Here is a 21,440-nt window from a genome sequence, read left to right as displayed (position 1 = left end):
ACACCAAGATGCATATTAATTACACTAGCAAAAATTAAATACAAAGAACAAATATTAACAGCAGCAAGGGAAAAGCAACAAATAACATAGAACGGAATCCACATAAGGTTAACAGCTGATCTTTCAGCAGAAACTCTACAAGCCAGAAGGGTGTGGCAGACATATTTAAAGTGATGAAAGGGAAAAACCTACAACCAAGATTACTCTACCCAGCAAGGATCTCATTCAGATTCGACAGAGAAATTAAAACCTTTACAGACAAGCAAAAGCTAAGAGAATTCAGCACTACCCAACCAGCTTTACAACAAATGCTAAAGGAACTTCTCTAGGCAGGAAACACAAGAGAAGGAAAAGACCTGAAATAACAAACCCAAAACAATTCAGAAAATGGTAATAGGAAAATACATATCAATAATTACCTTAAATGTAAATGGATTAAATGCTCCAACCAAAACATAGACTGGCTGAATGGATAAAAAACAAGACCCGTATATATGCTATCTACAAGACACCCGCTTCAGACCTAGGGACACATACAGACTGAAAGTGAGGGGATGCAAAAAGATATTCCACACAAATGGAAATCAAAAGAAAGCTGGAGTAGCAATTCTCATATCAGACAAAATAGACTTTAAAACAAAGACTATTACAAGAGACAAAGAAGGACAGTACATAATGATCAAGGGATCAATCCAAGAAGAAGATATAACAATTGTAAATATTTATGCACCCAACATAGGGGCACCCCAATACATAAGGCAAATGCTAGCAGCCAGAAAAGGGAAAATCGACAGTAACACAATCATAGTAGGGGACTTTAACACCCCCTTTCACCAATGGACAGATCACCCAAAATGAAAATAAATAAGGACATACAAGCTTTAAGTGATACATTAAACAAGATGGACTTAATTGATATTTATAGGACATTTCATCCAAAAACAACAGAATACACTTTCTTCTCAAGTGCTCATGGAACATTGTCCTGGATAGATCATACCTTGGGTCACAAATCAAGCCTTGGTAAATTTAAGAAAATTGAAATCGTATCAAGTATCTTTTCCAACCACAACACTGTGAGACTAGATATCAACTACAGGAAAAAATCTGTAAAAAATACAATCACATGGAGGCTAAACAATACACTACTAAAAAACCAAGAGAACACTGAAAAAATCAAAGAGGAAATCAAAAAATACCTAGAAACAAATGACAATGAAAACACGATGACCCAAAACCTATGGGATGCAGCAAAAGCAGTTCTAAGAGGGAAGTTTATAGCAATACAATCCTACCTCAAGAAACAAGAAGCATCTCAAATAAACAACCTAACCTTACACCTAAAGCAATTACAGAAAGAAGAACAAAAAAACCCCTAAGTTAGCAGAAGGAAAGAAATCATAAAGATCAGATCAGAAATAAATGAAAAAGAGATGAAGGAAACAATAGCTAAGATCAATAAAACTAAAAGCTGGTTCTTTGAGAAGATAAACAAAATTGATAAACCACTAGCCAGACTCATCAAGAATAAAAAGGGAGAAGACTCAAATCAATAGAATTAGAAATGAAAAAGGAGAAGTAACAACTGACACTGCAGAAATACAAAGGACGACGAGAGATTACTACAAGCAACTATATGTCAATAAAACGGACAACCTGGAAGAAATGGACAAATCCTTAGAAAAGCACAAACTTCAGAGACTGAACCAGGAAGAAAGAGAAAATATAAACAGGGCAATCACAAGCACTGAAATTAAGACTGGGATTAAAAATCTTCCAACAAACAAAAGCCCAGGACCAGATGGCTTCACAGGAGAATTCTATCAAACATTTAGAGAAGAGCTAACACCTGTGCTTCTCAAACTCTTCCAAAATATAGCAGAGGGAGGAACACTCCCAAACTCATTCTATGAGGCCACCATCACCCCGATACCAAAACCACACAAAGATACCGCAAAAAAAGAAAACTACAGGCCAATATCACTGATGAACATAGATGCCAAAATCCTCAATAAAATACTAGCAAACAGAATCCAGCAGCACATTAAAAGGATCATACACCATGATCAAGTGGGGTTTATCCCAGGAATGCAAGGATTCTTCAATATATACAAATCAATGTGATACACCATATTAACAAATTGAAGGAGAAAAACCATATGATCATCTCAGTAGATGCAGGAAAAGCTTTTGCCAAAATTCTACACCCATTTATGATAAAAACCCTCCAGAAAGTAGGCATAGAGGGAACTTACCTCAGCATAATAAAGGCCATATATGACAAACCCATAGCCAACATCGTTCTCAATTGTGAAAAACTGAAAGCATTTTCACTAAGATCAGGAACAAGACAAAGTTGCCCACTCTCACTACTGTTATTCAACAGAGTTTTGGAAGTTTTAGCCACAGCAATCAGAGAACAAAAAGAAATAAAAGGAGTCCAAATTGGAAAAGAAGAAGTAAAACTGTCACTGTTTGCAGATGACATGATAGTATACATAGAGAATCCTAAAGATGCTACCAGAAAACTACTAGAGATAATCAATGAACTTGTTAAAGTAGCAGGATACAAAATTAATGCACAGAAACCTCTTGCATTCCTATACACTGATGATGAAAAATCTGAAAGAGAAATTAAGGAAACACTCCCATTTACCACTGCAACAAAAAGAATAAAATACCTAGGAATAAACCTACTTAAGGAGACAAAAGACCTGTATGCAGAAAACTATAAGACACTGATAAAAGAAATTAAAGATGATGCAAACAGATGGAGAGATATACCATGTTCTTGGATTGGAAGAATCAACATTGTGAAAATGACTATACTACCCAAAGCAATCTACAGATTCAATGCAATCCCTATCAATCTACCAATGGCATTTTTCACAGAACTAGAACAAAAAATTTCACAATTTGTATGGAAACACAAAAGACCCTGAATGGCCAATGCAATCTTGAGAAAGAAAAACAGAGCTGGAGGAATCAGGCTCCTGGACTTCAGACTATACTACAAAGCTACAGTCATCAAGACAGCATGGTACTGGCACAAAAACAGAAATATAGATCAATGGAACAGGATAGAAAGCCCAGAGATAAACCCACGCTCATATGGTCACCTTATCTTTGATAAAGGAGGCAAGAATATACAATGGAGAAAAGACAGCCTCTTCAATAAGTGGTGCTGGGAAAACTGGACAGCTACATGTAAAACAATGAAATTAGAGCACTCCCTAACACCATACACAAAAATAAACTCAAAATGGATTAAAGACCTAAATGTAAGGCCAGACGCTATAAAACTCTTAGAGGAAAACATAGGCAGAACACTCTATGACATAAATCACAGCAAGATCCTTTTTGACCCATCTCCTAGAGAAATGGAAATAAAAACAAAAATAAACAAATGGGACCTAATGAAACTTAAAAGCTTTTGCACAGCAAGGGAAACCATAAACAAGACAAAAAGACAACCCTCAGAATGGGAGAAAATATTTGCAAATGAAGCAACTGACAAAGGATTAATTTCTAAAATATACAAGCAGCTCATGCAGCTCAACATCAAAAAAACAAGCAACCCAATCCAAAAATGGGCAGAAGACCTAAACAGACATTTCTCCAAAGAAGATATACAGATTGCCAACAAACACATGAAAGGATGCTCAACATCACTAATCATTAGAGAAATGCAAATCAAAACTACAATGAGATATCCCCTCACACCAGTCAGAATGGCCATCATCAAAAAATCTACAAACAATAAATGCTGGAGAGGATGTGGAGAAAAGGGAACCCTCTTGCACTGTTGGTGGGAATGTAAATTCATACAGCCACTATGGAGAACAGTATGGAGGTTCCTTAAAAAACCAAAAGTAGAACTACCATACGACCCAGCAATCCCACTACTGAGCATATACCCTGAGAAAACCATAATTCAAAAAGAGTCATGTACCACAATGTTCATTGCAGCTCTATTTACAATAGCCAGGACATGGAAGCCACCTAAGTGTCCATCGACAGATGAATGGATAAAGAAGATGTGGCACATATATACAATGGAATATTACTCAGCCATAAAAAGAAACGAAATTGAGTTATTTTTAGTGAGGTGGATGGACCTAGAGTCTGTCATACAGAGTGAAGTAAGTAGAAAGAGAAAAACAAATACCGTATACTAACACATATATATGGAATCTAAAGAAACAAAAAAAAGGGGTTCTGAAGAACCTAGGGGCAGGACAGGAATAAAGACTCAGACGTAGAGAATGGACATGAGAACATGGGAAGGGGGAATGGTAAGCTGGGACAAAGTGAGATAGTGGCATGGACTTATATATACTACCAAATGTAAAATAGTTACCTAGTGGGAAGCAGCCGCATAGCACAGGGAGATCAGCTCGGTGCTTTGTGACCACCTAGAGGGGTGGGATAGGGAGGAAGGGGATATGGGGATATATGTATACGTATAGCTGATTCACTTTGTTATACAGCTGAAACTAACACACCATTGTAAAGCAATTATACTCCAATAAAGATGTTAAAAAAAAAAAAAAGTGAAGCACTTTTCTAGGCTGTGGTGAAAGAGGGATGTGCCAATGCAAGATGCTTAGAGGCCGGCATCATGAGAAGGATCTGACACCTGCTGTTCATTCTGAGATGCAGATGGGTATGCAAGGACCCAAGAGAGGCTTTTGGGAGATAAGGGACACTCTAAGTTGACAGCCAGCAAGGAAACAGAGACCTTGGTCCTAAAACCTCATGAAACTAAATTCTCTTAATGTCGAATGACCAGGAAATGAATTCTCTCCAAGAGTCTCCAGAAAGGAACAGAGCTTGCCAACACCTTAAGCCCTGGGAGACCCACGTCGGACTTCTGACCTACAAAAGTATAAGAAAATACATTTGTGTTGTTGAAGTCAAAAGGTGAGTGTCAATGTTATAGCAGTGACAGAAAACTAACACAATGGCAGGTAGGATATGGAACTTAGGAAAATGTTTGGTCTCAGTTTGTAACTCCTCAGACAGGGAATTCGTCAAAGGACTGAATCAGGGATCTCTGCTCCAATGGCACTGGTCCTCCACCTCCAGGCCCTGAGCATCACGAGGCACCAGATCAGACTTAACAATCTGTGTCTGAGGCCCAGGGAGCTGGGCAGCTTTTTTTTGGGGGTGGGGGTGGGGGGGTAGGTTCTGATACCAAGAAGCATGGGATGGCAGCTTTAGCATCATGTCTCAAAACATGCTGAAAGTCTTTGAGAACCCTACGGTGGTGATTTATGCTCTACAAATTTAAAATCTGTATCACAAATAAATTTGTTCCCATATGTTCCCTTCTCTTTCTGGTGAAATTTTTCTTAAAAGATAACTGCTGAACTTGTCACATTGACACTATTTGATCTCAACACTACGATGTTATAACTACGCTCTTCTGGATTATCAAGGTGTGCAGATGATCTGGTCCAAGGCCAAGGTATTTCGGTGTCTACAGTAGAGCTGCAGAGTACAGTCCAAATAAAGCCAGACAGTTGACAGAAAGTCATGTGCAGGTCTGGCACTTTCTTTGAGCATGAAAATCTTTCATTTTTATGTGTCCCTTGGGGTAAGACAAGATGCATTTATCCAAAATGGATGAACCTAAGAGGCTAGAGCTCAGAAGAGAAGCTTGCACGACATGGGGAAGCTGGTGGTGCGGGCTCCTGAATGTGTTCTCCAAAACCTCAAGACATGTGAAGACCAGGATGAAAACACAAGCAAAGGGGCAACAAAGAAACTGCAGCCTGTCTGTTCAACACACTCGTTTACTGGAGAGGGCGCTAAAGAGCAGTGAATGCTCTTCTGTGCTCGGTGCTCAGTGCAGGGGCAGAGGGGATACTGAAAAGAAGTAAAGGGTGGTAAATACCAGGGGGCCCAGGCAGAGGTAAAGGAGCGGGCAAGTAGGACAGGACAAGGTATGAAGGAAGGAAGAGAAGGTGGAAAATGGAAGCTCACAAAGAAAGGAAAAACCAAAGGATGACTCCACACAATAGTCTTGGAGACAATTATTCAACAATCTAAGAAAAATGCAACTGTGATGAAAAAGCAGGTCAAACAGTCCTAGGAAAGACTATAAAGAGCCAGAAAGTCCAGTTCTCATGATCATATACAATTCTTATACTATTTATTTAACAGTGTAGAAGTCAGAAATATCTGCAAGAAAAAAGTTACTAATATTTGCATATTAGGTGTGTTTTCATGTATCTTAATTATTTTCATACCATGTGTGTTTACATATATAAATCAATGCTTATAAGGTTCTTTATAATCTGAATAAATGTATAAATGCATAAATTATATTAAATATATTTATACATAAATATTAAAAATTCTTCTGAATAATACCATGCAGAATGTAAAGTTCTTTACATCCATAAAGATGTTCCAGAAAAAGAAACTAAGTTTCAGAAAAATCAAATGACTGTCTCAGGGTGACTGACAGAAACAAGTTAACCCAAGTTAACAATTCAGACAAGATTCCTATCCAACCCCAGAAGTGCCATAAAGTCCAGACTCATTCTTCTAGGAATAATTCTTCATTTTACAGCAATTCCAGATAAAAATAAGTGTTTTCAATTTAATGGGGACTTTTCACCATTGATTAGGAGTTATCTGGTTCTTCTCAGTTCTGCCACATGCCTGGTCACTGACACCATCTTACTCATCCTTGGGTACCAAAGCATGCTGATTCTACCTTGCAAAAGTCTTTAAAATGCCTCATAATTCTATTCTTATTCTCTCTCCCAGGACTATAATTTAAATAGCATCTAACCTGAGGTTCCTCCCCATCAAGTGTCTACCCCAACCTGCTGGGCCCCCAGACACCATATTACTTTTCATGAATCAAAGCATTAATCATCTATCGCTCCCATGTTCAAACTGCTTCATGGCTCCTATACGCTACTTAACTGAGCACAAGCTTCACATTCAGGTTCAAAGCTCTCTACCAGATGTCCAGCTGTAACTCTCAATATATCTTCTACCACTTTCCCCACAGCCCTAAGATCCAGCGAAGCCAAACCCAGAACCCCTCACTCTTCTCCAAACACACCCACGTGCATTTCTGCCTCTAAACCATTCCTTGAATTTTTCTTCACTCAGAATTCCAAAAGGCTACCTCTTGGATTAAAAACTTCCTTATACCTAAAGATTTATGTCCAATGCTACCTTTTTCTAGAGAACTTTTAACCACAATATTTAATTCCTACCTTAATGGAACCCTCATAGAAATTTGTAGAAATTTATAGTCTGCATTGCTTTATAGGCATTTGGTGTTTCTCTGAACCTTCCCACTCAGTGGGAAGCTGTAATATATTCCTCATCTTTTATAGCACCTGTAACAGCAAACAGAGAGTCTAGCAAATATACAGCACTTCATAGTATTTGCTAACTTGGATTCAATTAGCTCTTCCAAGTTCCTAAAACTGAAACTCTTTTAAGTGATATATTTCAAAAGTGATTTAAAAAGATGTTTAAGAAACCTATATTTTATTTAAGTGTCATCACAGATATTCAGAGGGTTATCCAGGATGCCTTGAAGTACTAACTGAAAGTTTGTTTTTACGCAGCCAAACATTTGACTGTTCTCAAAGAAATGAGAACCAAAATGAGCGTACTCCTCGTTAGATAATCGCACCCACAGGAACAATCGCTGGGCCAGACCTTTCTGCTACGGAAGTCCAAGGAAGATTCGTGTGCCATGAGCCAGTGGAGACTCGGAGAAACAGACCACTTGTGATAATGTAAACGTCACCACTCTCAACCAGCACAACTGAAATAAGTATGTCTCTTATGATTCACAGTGTAAGGATCCCAATGGACTTAACTTTAAAAGGGCATCTCCTACAGCTGCTCTGAGGCTGGGCCAAAACAGTTATCCTTGCTTGACCTTTTGAGCTTTGGCTCAATAACAGGCACAGACTACATTAACAAAACAAAATTGCTTTCACTGCATCAAATGACCAACGAATACAAAGCCAGGTTATGTATCTATCAATCTCTCTATCTTTCTATCCATCCATCTATCCATCCCAGTTCACTTTTTGTGCATCACAAAATAATGTGTTATATAGACATATATAAGCATATTAATGTGTATTGAGCACTGACTTCGTGCAAAACACTTTTCTAAGTCTTTTGCATATGTTAAACCTCACAACAATCCCATAAGGTAGGTACTTTATTATTCCCATTTTACAGATGAAGAAATCAAGGCTCAGGAAGTTTATGTAACTGCCCAAGTTCATATAGCTGTGAAGTGTGGGATTTGAATCCTGGAAAATCTCCCCCAGAGCCCATAGTCTTAACCACTCTACGAGAGACTCCCAGAGCATGATTTTGTTCTCTTCACGGAGGTGGGGGAAGTCTCTGGAAGCTACTCTATTTCTGGAAATCACCTATAGGGACTTATCATAGAGGTAAAGGCCCAGGTGCACATAAAAACATAAAAGACGACCTGCTACATTTCTATCTTGCTGGCTATAATATAGGAATTATTTCTTGAAGACGGAATTGAGTAGCTAAACTTGAAGCACAGAACAGGCAGGCAAGCTGGCAGGACCGCCAGATAGGCTGTGTGTAAGGCTGTCCTCACTGCCCTTGCAAATGTAGCCAGCACATTCGCAGGGGCAGATTCTGCACCAGGCCTGGAGAGTAGGTGTCAATGAGAAACAGTCAGAAGAGGATGGAAAACGAACACAGTTATTTCATTCAGCCTTAAATAAAGAGACTCATTTCACCTTCTACAGGAATGCACACACTAGCAAACAAAACCGTGCATGACTCAGTGCGGCATTTTGTACCAAGGAGGAAGGAATGTAGTGACAAAGATGGTAGGACGAAACAATGAATCATTTCCCATGGGAGGTAAACAAAAGTATACATACCATAGCATTAGTTTTACAGAAAGGGACCCGATCAGCTTCCTCAAAAGGGTAGTTTTATCTGGCAACCAAAACTAGCTCACTGGCTGAAAAACTGCATCTTGCTTCTTACTTTTCCAATGAAATGGCGATACAAAAGGCCCGAAAAATGTGTTCAGAACTCATGATATTGAAGAGGCCTTGCCAGAGGCAATCAAAGCCCGAGAAGCCAGGTAGCAGTTGAATTTGGAATGAAATATTAGACAATACTTAGCTTTCATTCCAAAGGGCTGCCCTTAATAACCCTGCAGCTTTTGGGACTGACAAAGCTAAAACAAGTTGTGGCATTCAATATGTTTGAAGGATTGAGCCGCAGCCTTCAAGGCTAAACAAACACTCAGAAGCACCTGTGCCCCTCCAAATTACTCATACGACTATATTTTTTTCACGGCCAAACAGCCTGCATATTAAGTATCCCCCCTGCACTTCTGGGCCCAGATGCCAAGGGAAAAAAAAACATTTTGCTATAAACTGATTCGTGATCTCTTTGTTAGTGTTGGACTCTCATTCTCAGCTACATTGTGGGTAAAATAAATTGATTTTCTTTTCCTACGTATTTGCCAAACCCTGGTGGGAAGGCACTGTGTAGTCCTTTTACTGACAGAGTGTCTAGATCATTCACAATGACCTGACTGAGGTTCTTTGGCCCTAAGTAAACAGCTCGGTTATGTGACACTGGTTAGAGGTTAGGGGTATTCTCTATGAAGAAACAGCTTGACCCTTTCCAGTATCAGAATCCAAATCACTCCTTAAAAATGTGCAAGGGAAATGAATGTATTTTCACTCCACCCTTACAAAATACCAAGTTGCACCACAGCCGAAAAATTGGAGCAGCTAAAACAATACAATAGCCATCGCTTCCAAGAAAATAATAGGGCCCTGCTTGTTCTTCCGATACAGTTTTCTGATATGTGCTTCTCTTTGTGAACTATATGCTCAGTATGAGAGGGCAAATCCACGTTCAAAGACACAATCTGCTCCGCTGGAATTTAGGGAAATAATATCCCCGTGTTTCCTTGGTAAAAATAAAATACAGGCCAGAAACTAACACAAGATTGTAAATCAACTATACTTCAATTAAAATAAAATAAAATAAATACAGGCTTACAGCCTGCAAATATTATGATTCATATTCGTGATTAGGGTAGGAGAGCCCAGCGAAATAATTCCATTTACGAGGCAGTTGGGAGATTTGGTCCGTAATACGGAACTAAAAGTAGAAGCTAAGTGAGATTATTATAATTAAGCGAATGAATCTTACACGTATTATTTCCACTGAAGTTTGGACCCCAGGGCGGAGACGAGCGTTACGAGACATGATTCCAGAACTGAGGAGCAAAAGGACGGCCTTCCCGGCGGCGAGAACTTCCAGGGCTGTAGGAGGGGCCGTCCCCACCCCTCTCGCCCCGGGAGCGCGTACGTCCCCGCCCCGGCGGGCGCGGCGGGCCACGCGGAGGGGACAGCGCCGCCCCCTTACCTGCACAGGTGCTCCCGTCGTAGGTCTCGCACATCCACTCGTGGCACTCGCACAGGGGCCCGAAGTACACGCCGGGCTCGCTCACGTGACAGATGCAGACCCCGCAGTCGCACCGGCCGCGGCCGTGGCACAGAGCGCCCCCTGGGGGCTGCCCGGGCGCCCGGCACCGGCGCTCCGACTCGGCCCGGGAGAGCCGGCACGCGGCGCCCGGGCCCCTTCTGCAGGGGCGACAAACCACAGCGGGGCCACGGTCAAGCCCAGACACTGCCCCTTCTGCTCGGAGCCCACGTTGCCTCCCAGCGTCCACCCAGATCCCAGATCCCAAACGGAGACGTGCAACCCCATGGATAGGAAGCCTGGGACCCCACCTTTCTCTGGAGACCAAGCTGATACCACCCGCGGGCCATCCCTTAAGAAATGACCACGACGCAGAATGTCCAAGTGGTGACCTGCCCACCTGAGAACGGGACCGTCTTCCAGGTGGATTAGGTGATCCGGCCCTGCCTCTTGGCGTTTTGCCTCTGAATCTTACATGCATACTTAAATACAAATTAATCCAGTATATGACACTTGGTTGACTTTTCAGTTCTCTTTTAAAAAGTCCCATTGCTAGCTGGTGGCCAGGGGCAGTTATTTTATGAAAAATAAGAGATGAATATATAGAAAGAGCTTTACATGTTATGATAGCATAGTGCCTAATGCTTTTTCAAGTTGCAATAAGCGATGCTTATGAACTATACTTTTAAAATGTAAAAGTTTAGTTATTGTGACGTGCCCCAAATTCTCTTTTAAAATGTAATGCAGAATGTAATACAGACCCCATGGAATAACTCTGCCCTATAGGCGGTGAGATCACACGGGTACACATAGGATGGCAGATAATCCTCCTGATATGTATTGGAATAGGAGGAAACTATATATTCATTTAATGATTGTATTTTTCCAAAGGAAAAGCAAAATGACAAGGGTAAAGCAATACACAGTGTAGATGTAAGGAAAGGAATAGGAACAGGTTGAAAACAGTTTATCCCGTGTCCAACTTCCTAACTGCTCTTGGCTTAGGGCAGCCATCCTGAAGCTTGAGTCCTGCCCCGCAAAGCAGGGCAGGTCTGTCTGAAAGAAAAACAAACCAGACTTACCTCAGAGATGGCGAGAAGCTTTGAGGAACAGCTGACAGCCCCGCGAAGAGAAGGGAGGACGCCAGCAGCAAGAAGTTCCCGAAGCCTGCGGGACGCATGCTGAGTTTCCCGGCTGCGGAGGCCAGCAGCGCTGCTGCAAGGTGGCGCACACGGGGCCGGGGGTCGGGGAGGCTCCGGGGGTGGGGAGAGGTGCCACCAGCAGATGGCCGGGCAGAAGGACCCCCAGACACCCAGGCGGGCAGGTCCGGGGCTCTCCCCGGAGCTGCAAGGGCGTGGATGAGCTGCCTGCTAGGATTCGGGCAGCAGTACTGCTCTGGGCGGGGTGCTGGTACGAAACCCCTCAAGTGGAGAGTCTAGGCAGGGAAGTAATTAGAAACAGTTGTACAAGCAGATGGTTTATTTTGACATAAAGAAAAAAAAGTCCTGTTCACAGATTTGAGAAAATCGTTTCTTTCTTCAAGTGCAGGCCCCAGAAATATTTGACAAGAGGATATTTGGGCTGGCTGATGTTAAAGGGATAGGTAAAATAATCCCTGCGATGGGAAGGGGAAGGGGGAGGTCGGTGATGCCAGCAAGAACACTTGCGGAGGGAATTACTTTCACCACAAGCTTTTCAAAAAGATGCACAGTTTGGCTCTTTGGGGTATGAGTTGTGAGGGGCAAGCAAAATTGATAAATAGCACTTTTTTTGGACTTTTGATCCTTTGTTTTAAATTATGGGTCTCTCGTTTCTTGATCCTTTAAAGAGAGTGTCATGTTTCTAGTTGTTTGGGCCAGTAGTTTATCACACCACATTTTTTCTTAACTTGGACAGTTCAAACTGTAGTTGTCCCAAGTTCACCCTATTCTCTGCCACGGATCAAGTATGAGAAAATAAAATGTGTGATTAGTGTCAATGGCACTGAAAAACCATCAGTGTCATTTATGAAGCACATACTATGTGCCAGTCGCTTCATATATTTTATCTCCAATTGTGACAATAACCACACATTCATTTACTCGTTAGACAAACACAGGTTTAGCATCTGTTAGGTACCAGGCTCTGGGCCAGATAGAGGAGGCACAGCAGGGAATTAAGGAGACAGGATCCCTGCTCTCGGAATCCACTGGGCTAGCAGACATAAAACAAAATCACAAATATAAAAGGAAGGAAGGTTGAAAGTTATTTCTAGCTTAGCTCCAGGCATCTGATCTAATCAAGATGGCATTTGAGCTGAAGGCGGAAGGAGGAATAGAAGTAAGTTGGGTGGAAATGGGAAAGAGGTGGCAGAGGGTGGGGTAGCATTCTTATTCCCATTATAAAGATCAAGAAACTGAGGGCAGAGGATGACCTCTTGCTCAAAACGACTGATTTGCTCAAATTCACACAGGAAGTTGGGGTTCAGCTGAAAGCTGTGAGCCCTCAAAGCTCCCACATTGTCCCCTCCATTGTGCGGTCATCTGGGAGAGGTGTTGTGGAAGGTTTTAGGGAAGGGAAGAAACAGTCTCCCTTTGCCCTAAGAAGACCTTTAGATGCAGTGGATCCTCATGAAATAGAACCATCCAAGCAGTGGCCCTGGTCTTAAAATCAAGGACCACATAACAGGATGAGATCTCTCCTGTCATTCACATGAACAGATATAAGACCACCCCCAATATTTACCCACTGGGGCAAGAAGGCAAAAGGAGGTCTCCTGAACAGAGCCCACACTTTTTCTCCTGCTTCACCAGACTCCGTCTGTACCAGAAGAGGCTCTGCCTGGGGCACATCCTTAGCCCAGACAGCTAAGCCTCCTTCAAAGGCTGACCCTTGGTCGACCCTTGGGCCCAAGCGTGTACACGCTGGTGGAGGGATCTGCCACCCGGAGGATAGGCTGGGGAGAGGTGTGCAAAGGCCAGAGAGTGGTCTGGGCAGGGAATCCTGGAGTCATGGGTACCCACAGTGTGGTTTAGAAGGAGCCTCAAACGCTCATTGGCAGGTGCCCTGGATCACGTGAAGTACTCATCCTGTAGGGGAGGAGGTACGTCTGGAGAAGAGACAGAGGGAGTCACTAAACCAGTCATTTCCTAAGTGTGATATCTGTGAACCAGCCACAGCAGCAGCGCCTGGGGACTTGCTACAAATGAAAGTTCTCAGCCCCATCCCCAGACCTACAGAATCACCGGCTACATTTTAACAATACTGCTGAGAACACTATTTGCACATCATATTTGGGAAGCTTTGCAAGCCCCAGGGCCCAGGGCTGGGGCCACGGATGCCTGGATCTAAGGATGGTAGCCACACTCGCTCCTAGTTCAACTCCTGGCATCCTGTTCCTTCCTGGCCACGTTGTAACTCTATGAGGACGTAGGAACAGGCTCTCCTGCCAACATCTAAAAACCTTGGTGACTCAGAGAATATGGGAACCATAGAAGGGAAGCATCAATTCCAAAGCCTCACTAGGAATTTGCAATGAAAACATGGAACTTTTAATAAATGAGTCACGTATTACTTTTTGCGTATTTTCTGAGGGGAAAAAAAGAATCGTTGTGGAATAGGGAACTGGTGTTTGAACATTTCTTTCAGGAATTAAAACATTTCTTTTAATCTCCTACAGTGTACCGTGCAATGAGGAATATTATCATGAGGAGAGTGCAGCTGTGAAGCAAAGACAATGTGTTCCAGGTGACTGAAAGCATTGAAATATTCAGATCATTGTATCACTGCGACTCAGAAATAATATTCCCAGGAAGTTGAAATAGTTATATTGCAGCTGAGTTGGTAACTCAGTAGAAAGTCTTGGATCCACACAAACTCTGGCAAGATAAAAGAAAATAACTTAACATTTTCACTTTTTAGCAAACTATGATTTATTTTTTTTCTGCCAAAGTACCAAATATCTTGGAACGACCTACTTTCTTCCCTCTCCTAGTCTGCAGAAAACTGAAGGACACACGTCTCTTGAGGGCCAATGTGGAAAGGACCCAATTGCTGTGTGAAAGGTCCTGGGTTTCTCACTGACCCCAAAGACCCTGTGACAGCTCTGGGGGAAAGGCCTGGGGGTGTCCTAGTATCTGAAACCAAGCTCAAAAGGATTGAAAACATCTTAGTCCTTAAATATAGTTCTGAGTCATCAAGCCACAAAATCATAGAATCTGGGGTTCAAGAGATATTTTAAAGGTCGTCTAGTCCAAAATTAAATTTATTGACAATGTACAGCACCCCTGCCAAATGATTAGGGGCTGAGTCTACTCGGTAAGAATGAAAATTAAGGGAAACACACCCTTCCTGAGAGCAGCTCTGAAGTTTTTACCCCTTGGTTCCAGATCTGCTCTAAGAGGCCTTTTAAAATAATGTCCTGGCCATGAGCTGCTTAAAATATTTTAAGATGTCTAATATATGTGTTCCCCAGGGCCCCCCACCTGTCCACGTACTCCCCAAATAATTCTACCCTTTTCAAGATACGCATCATCGTTTCCATCACCTCTTCCTTGTGTATTACACTGTCAAGCCTCCAATAACCTGGTTTCCTGAGTGTTTTTGCTTTGTCTGGTGTGGATGCTTCTGTAAAACGTGGCAGGCACCACTGAGACCATAAGGTAGGTGCGGCTGAAAGTGCGGGGAACTGCTGTTTGGGAAAATGGGCCTTGTACATGAGGGCAGAGAAAGACCGAAGAAAGGCAGACCATTCCAGATGGGTAAGGGGCAGGTGTCATAAGCAAGGGAACTTATATATGAGGCTTGTCTTGGATGATGCAGAATGAGTAGATCTCCGCACCTGCACACCAGTATCTTAAAAGTTTATGCAGAGGCCTTAACGGAGCATATACGGTCCAGATGATCTCGACGACACGTTGCTCTCTCAAGGTTGCATCCCTCTAAAGGGCTCTCACTGTGGAAAAGTGGACAGAAGGTACATTCCAAGGGCAGAGGAGGAGAGGAGGAGGTGAGGGACCTCTGATTTCTGAGGTCCGGCTCACAGGTCAGCTGGTGGCCGCATCCTCACCTTGACCTCTACCAACTGGAAACGGCTGGGTGCTTTCACCATTCTTATTTCATATATTATATTTCTGCTAATAAACTGAAGATCACATTAACTTTTTGACTGTCTCATTACTCCCATCGTGTGCTTTTACAAGTGTATGTGCCCCAAATAGAAGTCGATATTTATCCTTGTTAAATTTTATTTAGGCTCAGTTCTTCTATCCAGACGGTCAGAATCATTATGGATACAGATTTCATATTTCTCTCACCCTTTCCAAAGTAAATATGATTGAGCATGCTTTCTGTGTCTTTCTCCAAATAAATGATGAGGTAGCTGAAAAAAATTAGGGTGAGGACCAAGCTTAGGAGAGACCTTTCTTCAAGACAGTAAGAATCCCTTTATCTGCACATTCTGAATGTGAAATCTAACCACTTACCAGTGTCCTGAGTTGTATGGAATCAGCCCACGTCTTCATTTTGTTCACAAGACTGTTATGAAAGTTCCCATCAGTTGCCATATTAATCTTAGTTTACCAGGTAAAACTTGGGCTTTTACATGTTTTTGCCAGGGCCTAAAACAGTACCCAATACATATTATATACTCCATACATATTATATTTCTGTCATGAATAAATTAATTGGAAATGATGCGCAATATGAATAATAGACCTAGGAGTCAACAAAGGATGCAGGTGATATAGAGGATTCTGGATCAGTTGGTCAGGTGGCATTTGCAAACTTTAGTAACCTCCTACCATCATGCAGATACAACACGAATCCAAATAACACCAGATCCTCATCCTATATTCCCAATTTTTATTAATTATATCATTTTACTGAATTCTTATAGCCTTTATTCTGAGAATTATTTTTGGCTCCTGTCTACGATTTACCTGGATTGTCCAGTAGATCACTGAATCATGTTGATTCCTCCTGCTTCAACATGTTTATTTTTACTTTTATGTTGCACACCACTGCCATAGCCTCCAAACTGGCCTCACTGCATCCAGTCTCAGAGTTTTGTGATTTTCCTTATCCCACTCCCTAGGAGGTCTTTCTAACACGCAGTTTCCATCACACTCACTCCCTGCTGAAAAATATTTAATAGCTCCCCATTGTTTATAGTATAAAGCTCAAATACTCTAGCATTTCATAGAAGACACTTTATGTTTGGTATCCATCGTGGATGCTCCCGCCAGATCCCCTCCCCAGGGCTTATGCACCCACCCCCTGGCTGATGGCAGTATCAGCCGCCGACGGCTCACAGCTGCACCCCTTGCTGGAAATTGCCCTAGGCCTCAGGAACAGCCTCCCCTGCGGCTGGTCCCTCAGATCCAAGACGGTGCCCTAATCCCCACTTGCAACAGTACGGACATCCTAACACACCTCCCTTATGGAAATTGTAGAGCTGGACAGCTCCATCATTGTGATTCACGTCGACAAGGCGGGAGAAGTCTCAAAAATTGAAGACAGCGAGATGTGTGAGATGTGAGGCTGAGCAAGATTTTTCAGAAGTATTTATCGGTTTACTTATTTGTTTATTTATTTACTTATTTATTTACTATTCCCTTCCTCCTGTCCTTCCTTCTTTCTTACCTTCCTTCCCCCCTTCCTTCCTTCCCTCTTTCCTTGCTTCCTTCCTTCTTTTCTTCCTTCTTCCTCACTCTGTCTAAAGCTGCCCTCCAGACCAAGCACCCTTTATTCTGTCTTATTTTTTTGGCAACCCTTCCCAGGATCTAACATTATGTTTTTCCTTTGTTCACCTACTGTGTATAATCTACCTCTCCCCAATTAAATACAAGTTCCATGAAAGCAGGGACTTTGGCTCCCTTGTTCTTTGCTGTCACTCCAGTGCCTGGCACAGAGTAGCATCTCAACAAATATTTGCCTAGAGAATGATTAAGTGAATGAATGAATGACTTTTAAAAGTTTGATACACCTTGATTAGATTCAACAGTTTGACCAAAAGCATGGTTTTCCAGGTTTAATGGAAGGGAAGAATTAACACACCATTATGAGATAAATTAAGGCAGTTAAAATATAAAAATCATCAAGAAAATTATATTTGCCATGAAAAAAATCAAGAAAGCTAATCTAGAGTCAGGTAATCAACAGCTCTTACTGATCTCTCCATATATGTGCCACACTAATTGTTCAATCACTTAGAGTCAAGTTTGAAGTAAAAAAAATCACAATTTCACTCAAAACTCACTTGGATAATATTTTCAGCTAAAAAGAAGTGTCCAGGTTTTCAAATAGTAAAAGGTACATCAAAGCTTTCAGGAGGGCTAAATATTCTGGGGCAGCAATAAAAATAAGTTTCAATTTCCAACAAAAAGAACTTTTCAGCTGGGCCAGAGCTGTGGAATAAAAAGGTGTCTAGTTAACACCTTTTCCAGGCATTAGTGCAGAACCAGAAGCATTTTTTTTTCCTCCCGCATAGTAAAAACACCTGGAAATATTAGGCACTTCTGGGATAAGAAATAATCTTTCAGTCTTCTGAATATTTTTACAGTTCTGGTTGATGCGGAAGGGAAATTTTGGGAAAAAAATATAGAGGTGGTTTTCACTGACTTCAGGGGAAAAAGATTTATCACTTCAATATTATTTTACCCTAATAGACTCTTAATTCTTAAAGTCATGCTCAACGGTTAATCAGTTAATAACAACCGGGAAGATAAAATCAGGAGCCCACAAGTGGAGAGAACACTGAACTGTTTGTTCAGAGAAGGTTTTCTGACGCTGGCTCTGCCATCCACTAGCTGCCTGATCTTGGCTGGGTTCCTTAACCTGCTGAATTTCAGGTTCCCAAATGGCGTGGGTGAAGGGAACGTTGGTTTTCCCCAATTCTAAATTTCTGTGATTAGATTTTCTTTGTATATTTGTCCAAAGTCTTCCAATAATAAAGGGGGAATAGGAAATATATACATATATACATATGTGTATATATATTTGTATATAAATATATGCAAGCGAATGTAAACAAATATATATATTCACTTACATATGCACATCTATTAGGGATGGAAATGATAGAAAGTTGTAGTCTTCTGGTAATGGACATTTATATAGAGCTAGTGTATGTAGCTAGTTAAAAAGAAGTTAAAAATATATTTCATTTATGTGTACTTTTATGTGAACTCTGTGCTGGTTGGTGCCTTTCTCACTATGCAGGCTGGTCAGTGACTTAGCCCCTCAGCTTTCTCTTCGTCATCACTGCTCACAGTTTTTGTGCAGTGTACACCATACACTACCCTGTTTTAAAACTTATACGACTGTTTCCATTATTTTGAGTATTATTCCAACAGGAGAAGGATCCATTCAACATAAATCAGAAAAAAAATAAGCAGACTAAAGGCACATTATCTAGGTGAAGAGAGATGCTTGGCAGGTTGCATTATAGCCCCCGAGTCAGGGGCCCTGAGTGTGTTTTCTGAGACATTGATAAGCATAATAATAATTGATAACAATTGATAGACATTGATAATAATAATAATAAGTGTATAAAAGCTCAGATCAGAGATGAATATTTTCCCACAATAATATGCAACTTATAAACTAAAATTATAGGTATAAAAAACATTATGTGGACTTTGATGTAATATGTTTGACTAGGCAGCTTGCAAACATTTTCTTATTGTGATGAAAATTGTCAGCAAACCTTTTTATTTTCATAAACAATGAAGAAATTCAGTTTCATAGAAATTTTATTTGATAGAAGCCTCGTAATCAATCTAGATAAATTACTGTAAATGGGATATGAATTAAATTGCTTTAGGAAAAAGGAGAGGGATCAAATGAGGTCAGTAACCAACAAGAAGATTAACTGAGTAGCTGAGTAAGAACTGGGATGAAAAAGCCAGTTGTGGAAGAGACAGCATCTCATTATCTTGTCTTTGAGTAACTCACTCGATTTCTTCTCCTTTCACCTTCTGCTTTCCTCTTGACCTCGGCAGCACCATAAATTTTACTTGCCTTTCAAGCTCTGGTTGAAATGGTCAAACAACTCATTCTTTTAGTTAATTTTGCACCTAAATCAGTTGCTTTGGCATTGTAGATTAGAATGAATCTTCACTTTTAACAGTTCTTGAAAACCTAAATATCTTTAATATTGTCCTGATGTGTTGAAAGGATATTTAAAGCAATGGGAAAATTGAGTTCATTGTTTTGTAAATGTCATATTTTAAATTAACTCTCTTCCTAGGACTATTTACAACTGACTGGATATGAGCATGTTTAGAAAGAGAGATGGCATCTATGTCTTTCAGTTAATGATAAAACTACAAATATATTTAAAAGATGTTAATTACATGATTAGTTTTTACTTTTCATTGTGTTCGTTCTTCCAAAGCATTATTGCAATGACTTAAATACCTAAGTTCTTTTTTTTTTCTTTTTTGGCTCCACCATGCAGCATGAAGGATCTTAGTTCCCTGACCAGGGACTGAACCTGTGCCCCCTGCATTGGGAGTGTGGAGTCTTAACCGCTGGACCACCAGGGAAGTCCCTTAAATATCTAAGTTCTTTAAGATTGGTGACTTTACAAATAACTGAAAAATCAAGTCCATTCACTCTCGTTGAGAACCTATGATGTGTCAACCATTTTCCATGCTGTATTTCATCAAATATAAGATTCATTATTATTTTATGCACCACTGAGAAAGAGAAAATGTGGCCAGCTAAACTGTGATGTGTTCTTATCAGGTAGATGTTTTATTTTATACTGATTGAAAGAGATCTTTTAGACTTATCTATATATATATATATATATATATATTTTATCATATCTCTCTATTCTATAAATCAAAGGGAAAGCACAAGTGAAATAAATTGTCCTTCTAGAGACTACATCAGCTTTCCAGTCAAGGTCATGACTCTTCTCAGGATGACCCATCACTGGCTAGATAAGGCAGTGGTGTGAGAGTCCAGCCATTTCCGCTCAATGTGGTGCCACTACGGGACAATCACTGTGTAAGAGCTGCCCATGGGGCTGGCACGGGGCAATGTCAGGCCGGCATAGTATTCTGATGGCTCCCCCTCCCCAGTCTTGCTTCCTCCATTTCCCTTCCCCAGGTGTTACTCCCCCCAGACCTTCTGTATTCCTAATTCCTTCTCAACGTTTGCTTCCCAATCTGCAAAATTTTGCTTTTTCATCCACTTAAAATGTCCTCTCTTTCCCTCCATGCAATTAAATCTTCCACATTTTAAAGGCTGACTTTAATTCAATGCCTTTCACAAGTCTTTTCAGTCTTCTCCAGCCAATGTGGATAATCTTGACAGTCTCAACTAATGTTGGACTTACAGTGACAGCTATTTAACTAATTCTTGCATTGTACTATAACTGCCTTATATATGTTGGTTGTAGTTTCTCAGCACCTTGAAGGCATCTACCATAGGTGGCAGACATTGTTGGTGCCCTGCCCAGGTCCCCTCAGTTTCTCAGATTCTGTTGGTATAAGTGGTGCCCCTTTGGTACACGTTCAAAGACTGGCACCCACAGATCTTCAGGACATTGCCCTCAGACTGTTGGGACCACTTGGTCAATAAGTGCAGAGAGTCAGACGTGCCTGGATGTTTATTTTTATTCCCTTACCTTCTCCTCTTCCCTCTCCCACTTACCCTCCCGAAGCCATTAACCAATGGCTGTTGGGTGAAAGCCCAGCAAATTTCCCTAGGTTTAGACATTTCTGAGGTGTAAGTTATAATTCAGCATTCCTTTACATAATCATGTTAAAACCTACTCTCTGTGAGTCTTGTGCCTCAAATCGCTTCTTTTTCCTCTTTCTCTCCTGCTTCCACTTTGATCTACCCTGGGAGCACTTCTTTTAAAATTAATTGTACACACATATTCATCCCAGTGTCTGCTTCTGGGAAATTCAAACTAAGATACCATATCATATATTTTCCGTGTACCACATGTAGCACCT

At 41.1% G+C, this 21,440-nt stretch overlaps 1 protein-coding gene across 1 annotated transcript in view; it reads right to left on the bottom strand.

Annotated features, from left to right (window-relative positions):
• ITGBL1 (integrin subunit beta like 1) overlaps positions 1-12,059 on the bottom strand; it is a 207,566-nt gene extending 195,507 nt beyond the window's left edge. Inside the window, exons 1-2 of the mRNA XM_068526717.1 lie at positions 11,571-12,059; positions 10,432-10,649 (exon numbers count right to left, since the gene is read on the bottom strand). Coding sequence (XP_068382818.1) covers positions 10,432-10,649; positions 11,571-11,668 — 316 coding nt within the window. The 5' untranslated portion in view covers positions 11,669-12,059. The remainder of the gene's footprint in view (positions 1-10,431; positions 10,650-11,570) is intronic.
• Positions 12,060-21,440: the final 9,381 nt, after the last annotated feature.

This window comes from Eschrichtius robustus, chromosome 18 (assembly GCF_028021215.1).
Source record: "Eschrichtius robustus isolate mEscRob2 chromosome 18, mEscRob2.pri, whole genome shotgun sequence".
NCBI lineage: Eukaryota > Metazoa > Chordata > Mammalia > Artiodactyla > Eschrichtiidae > Eschrichtius > Eschrichtius robustus.
Note: the sequence above shows the minus strand (reverse complement) of the source record. Positions and strands in the feature narration are given on the sequence as shown.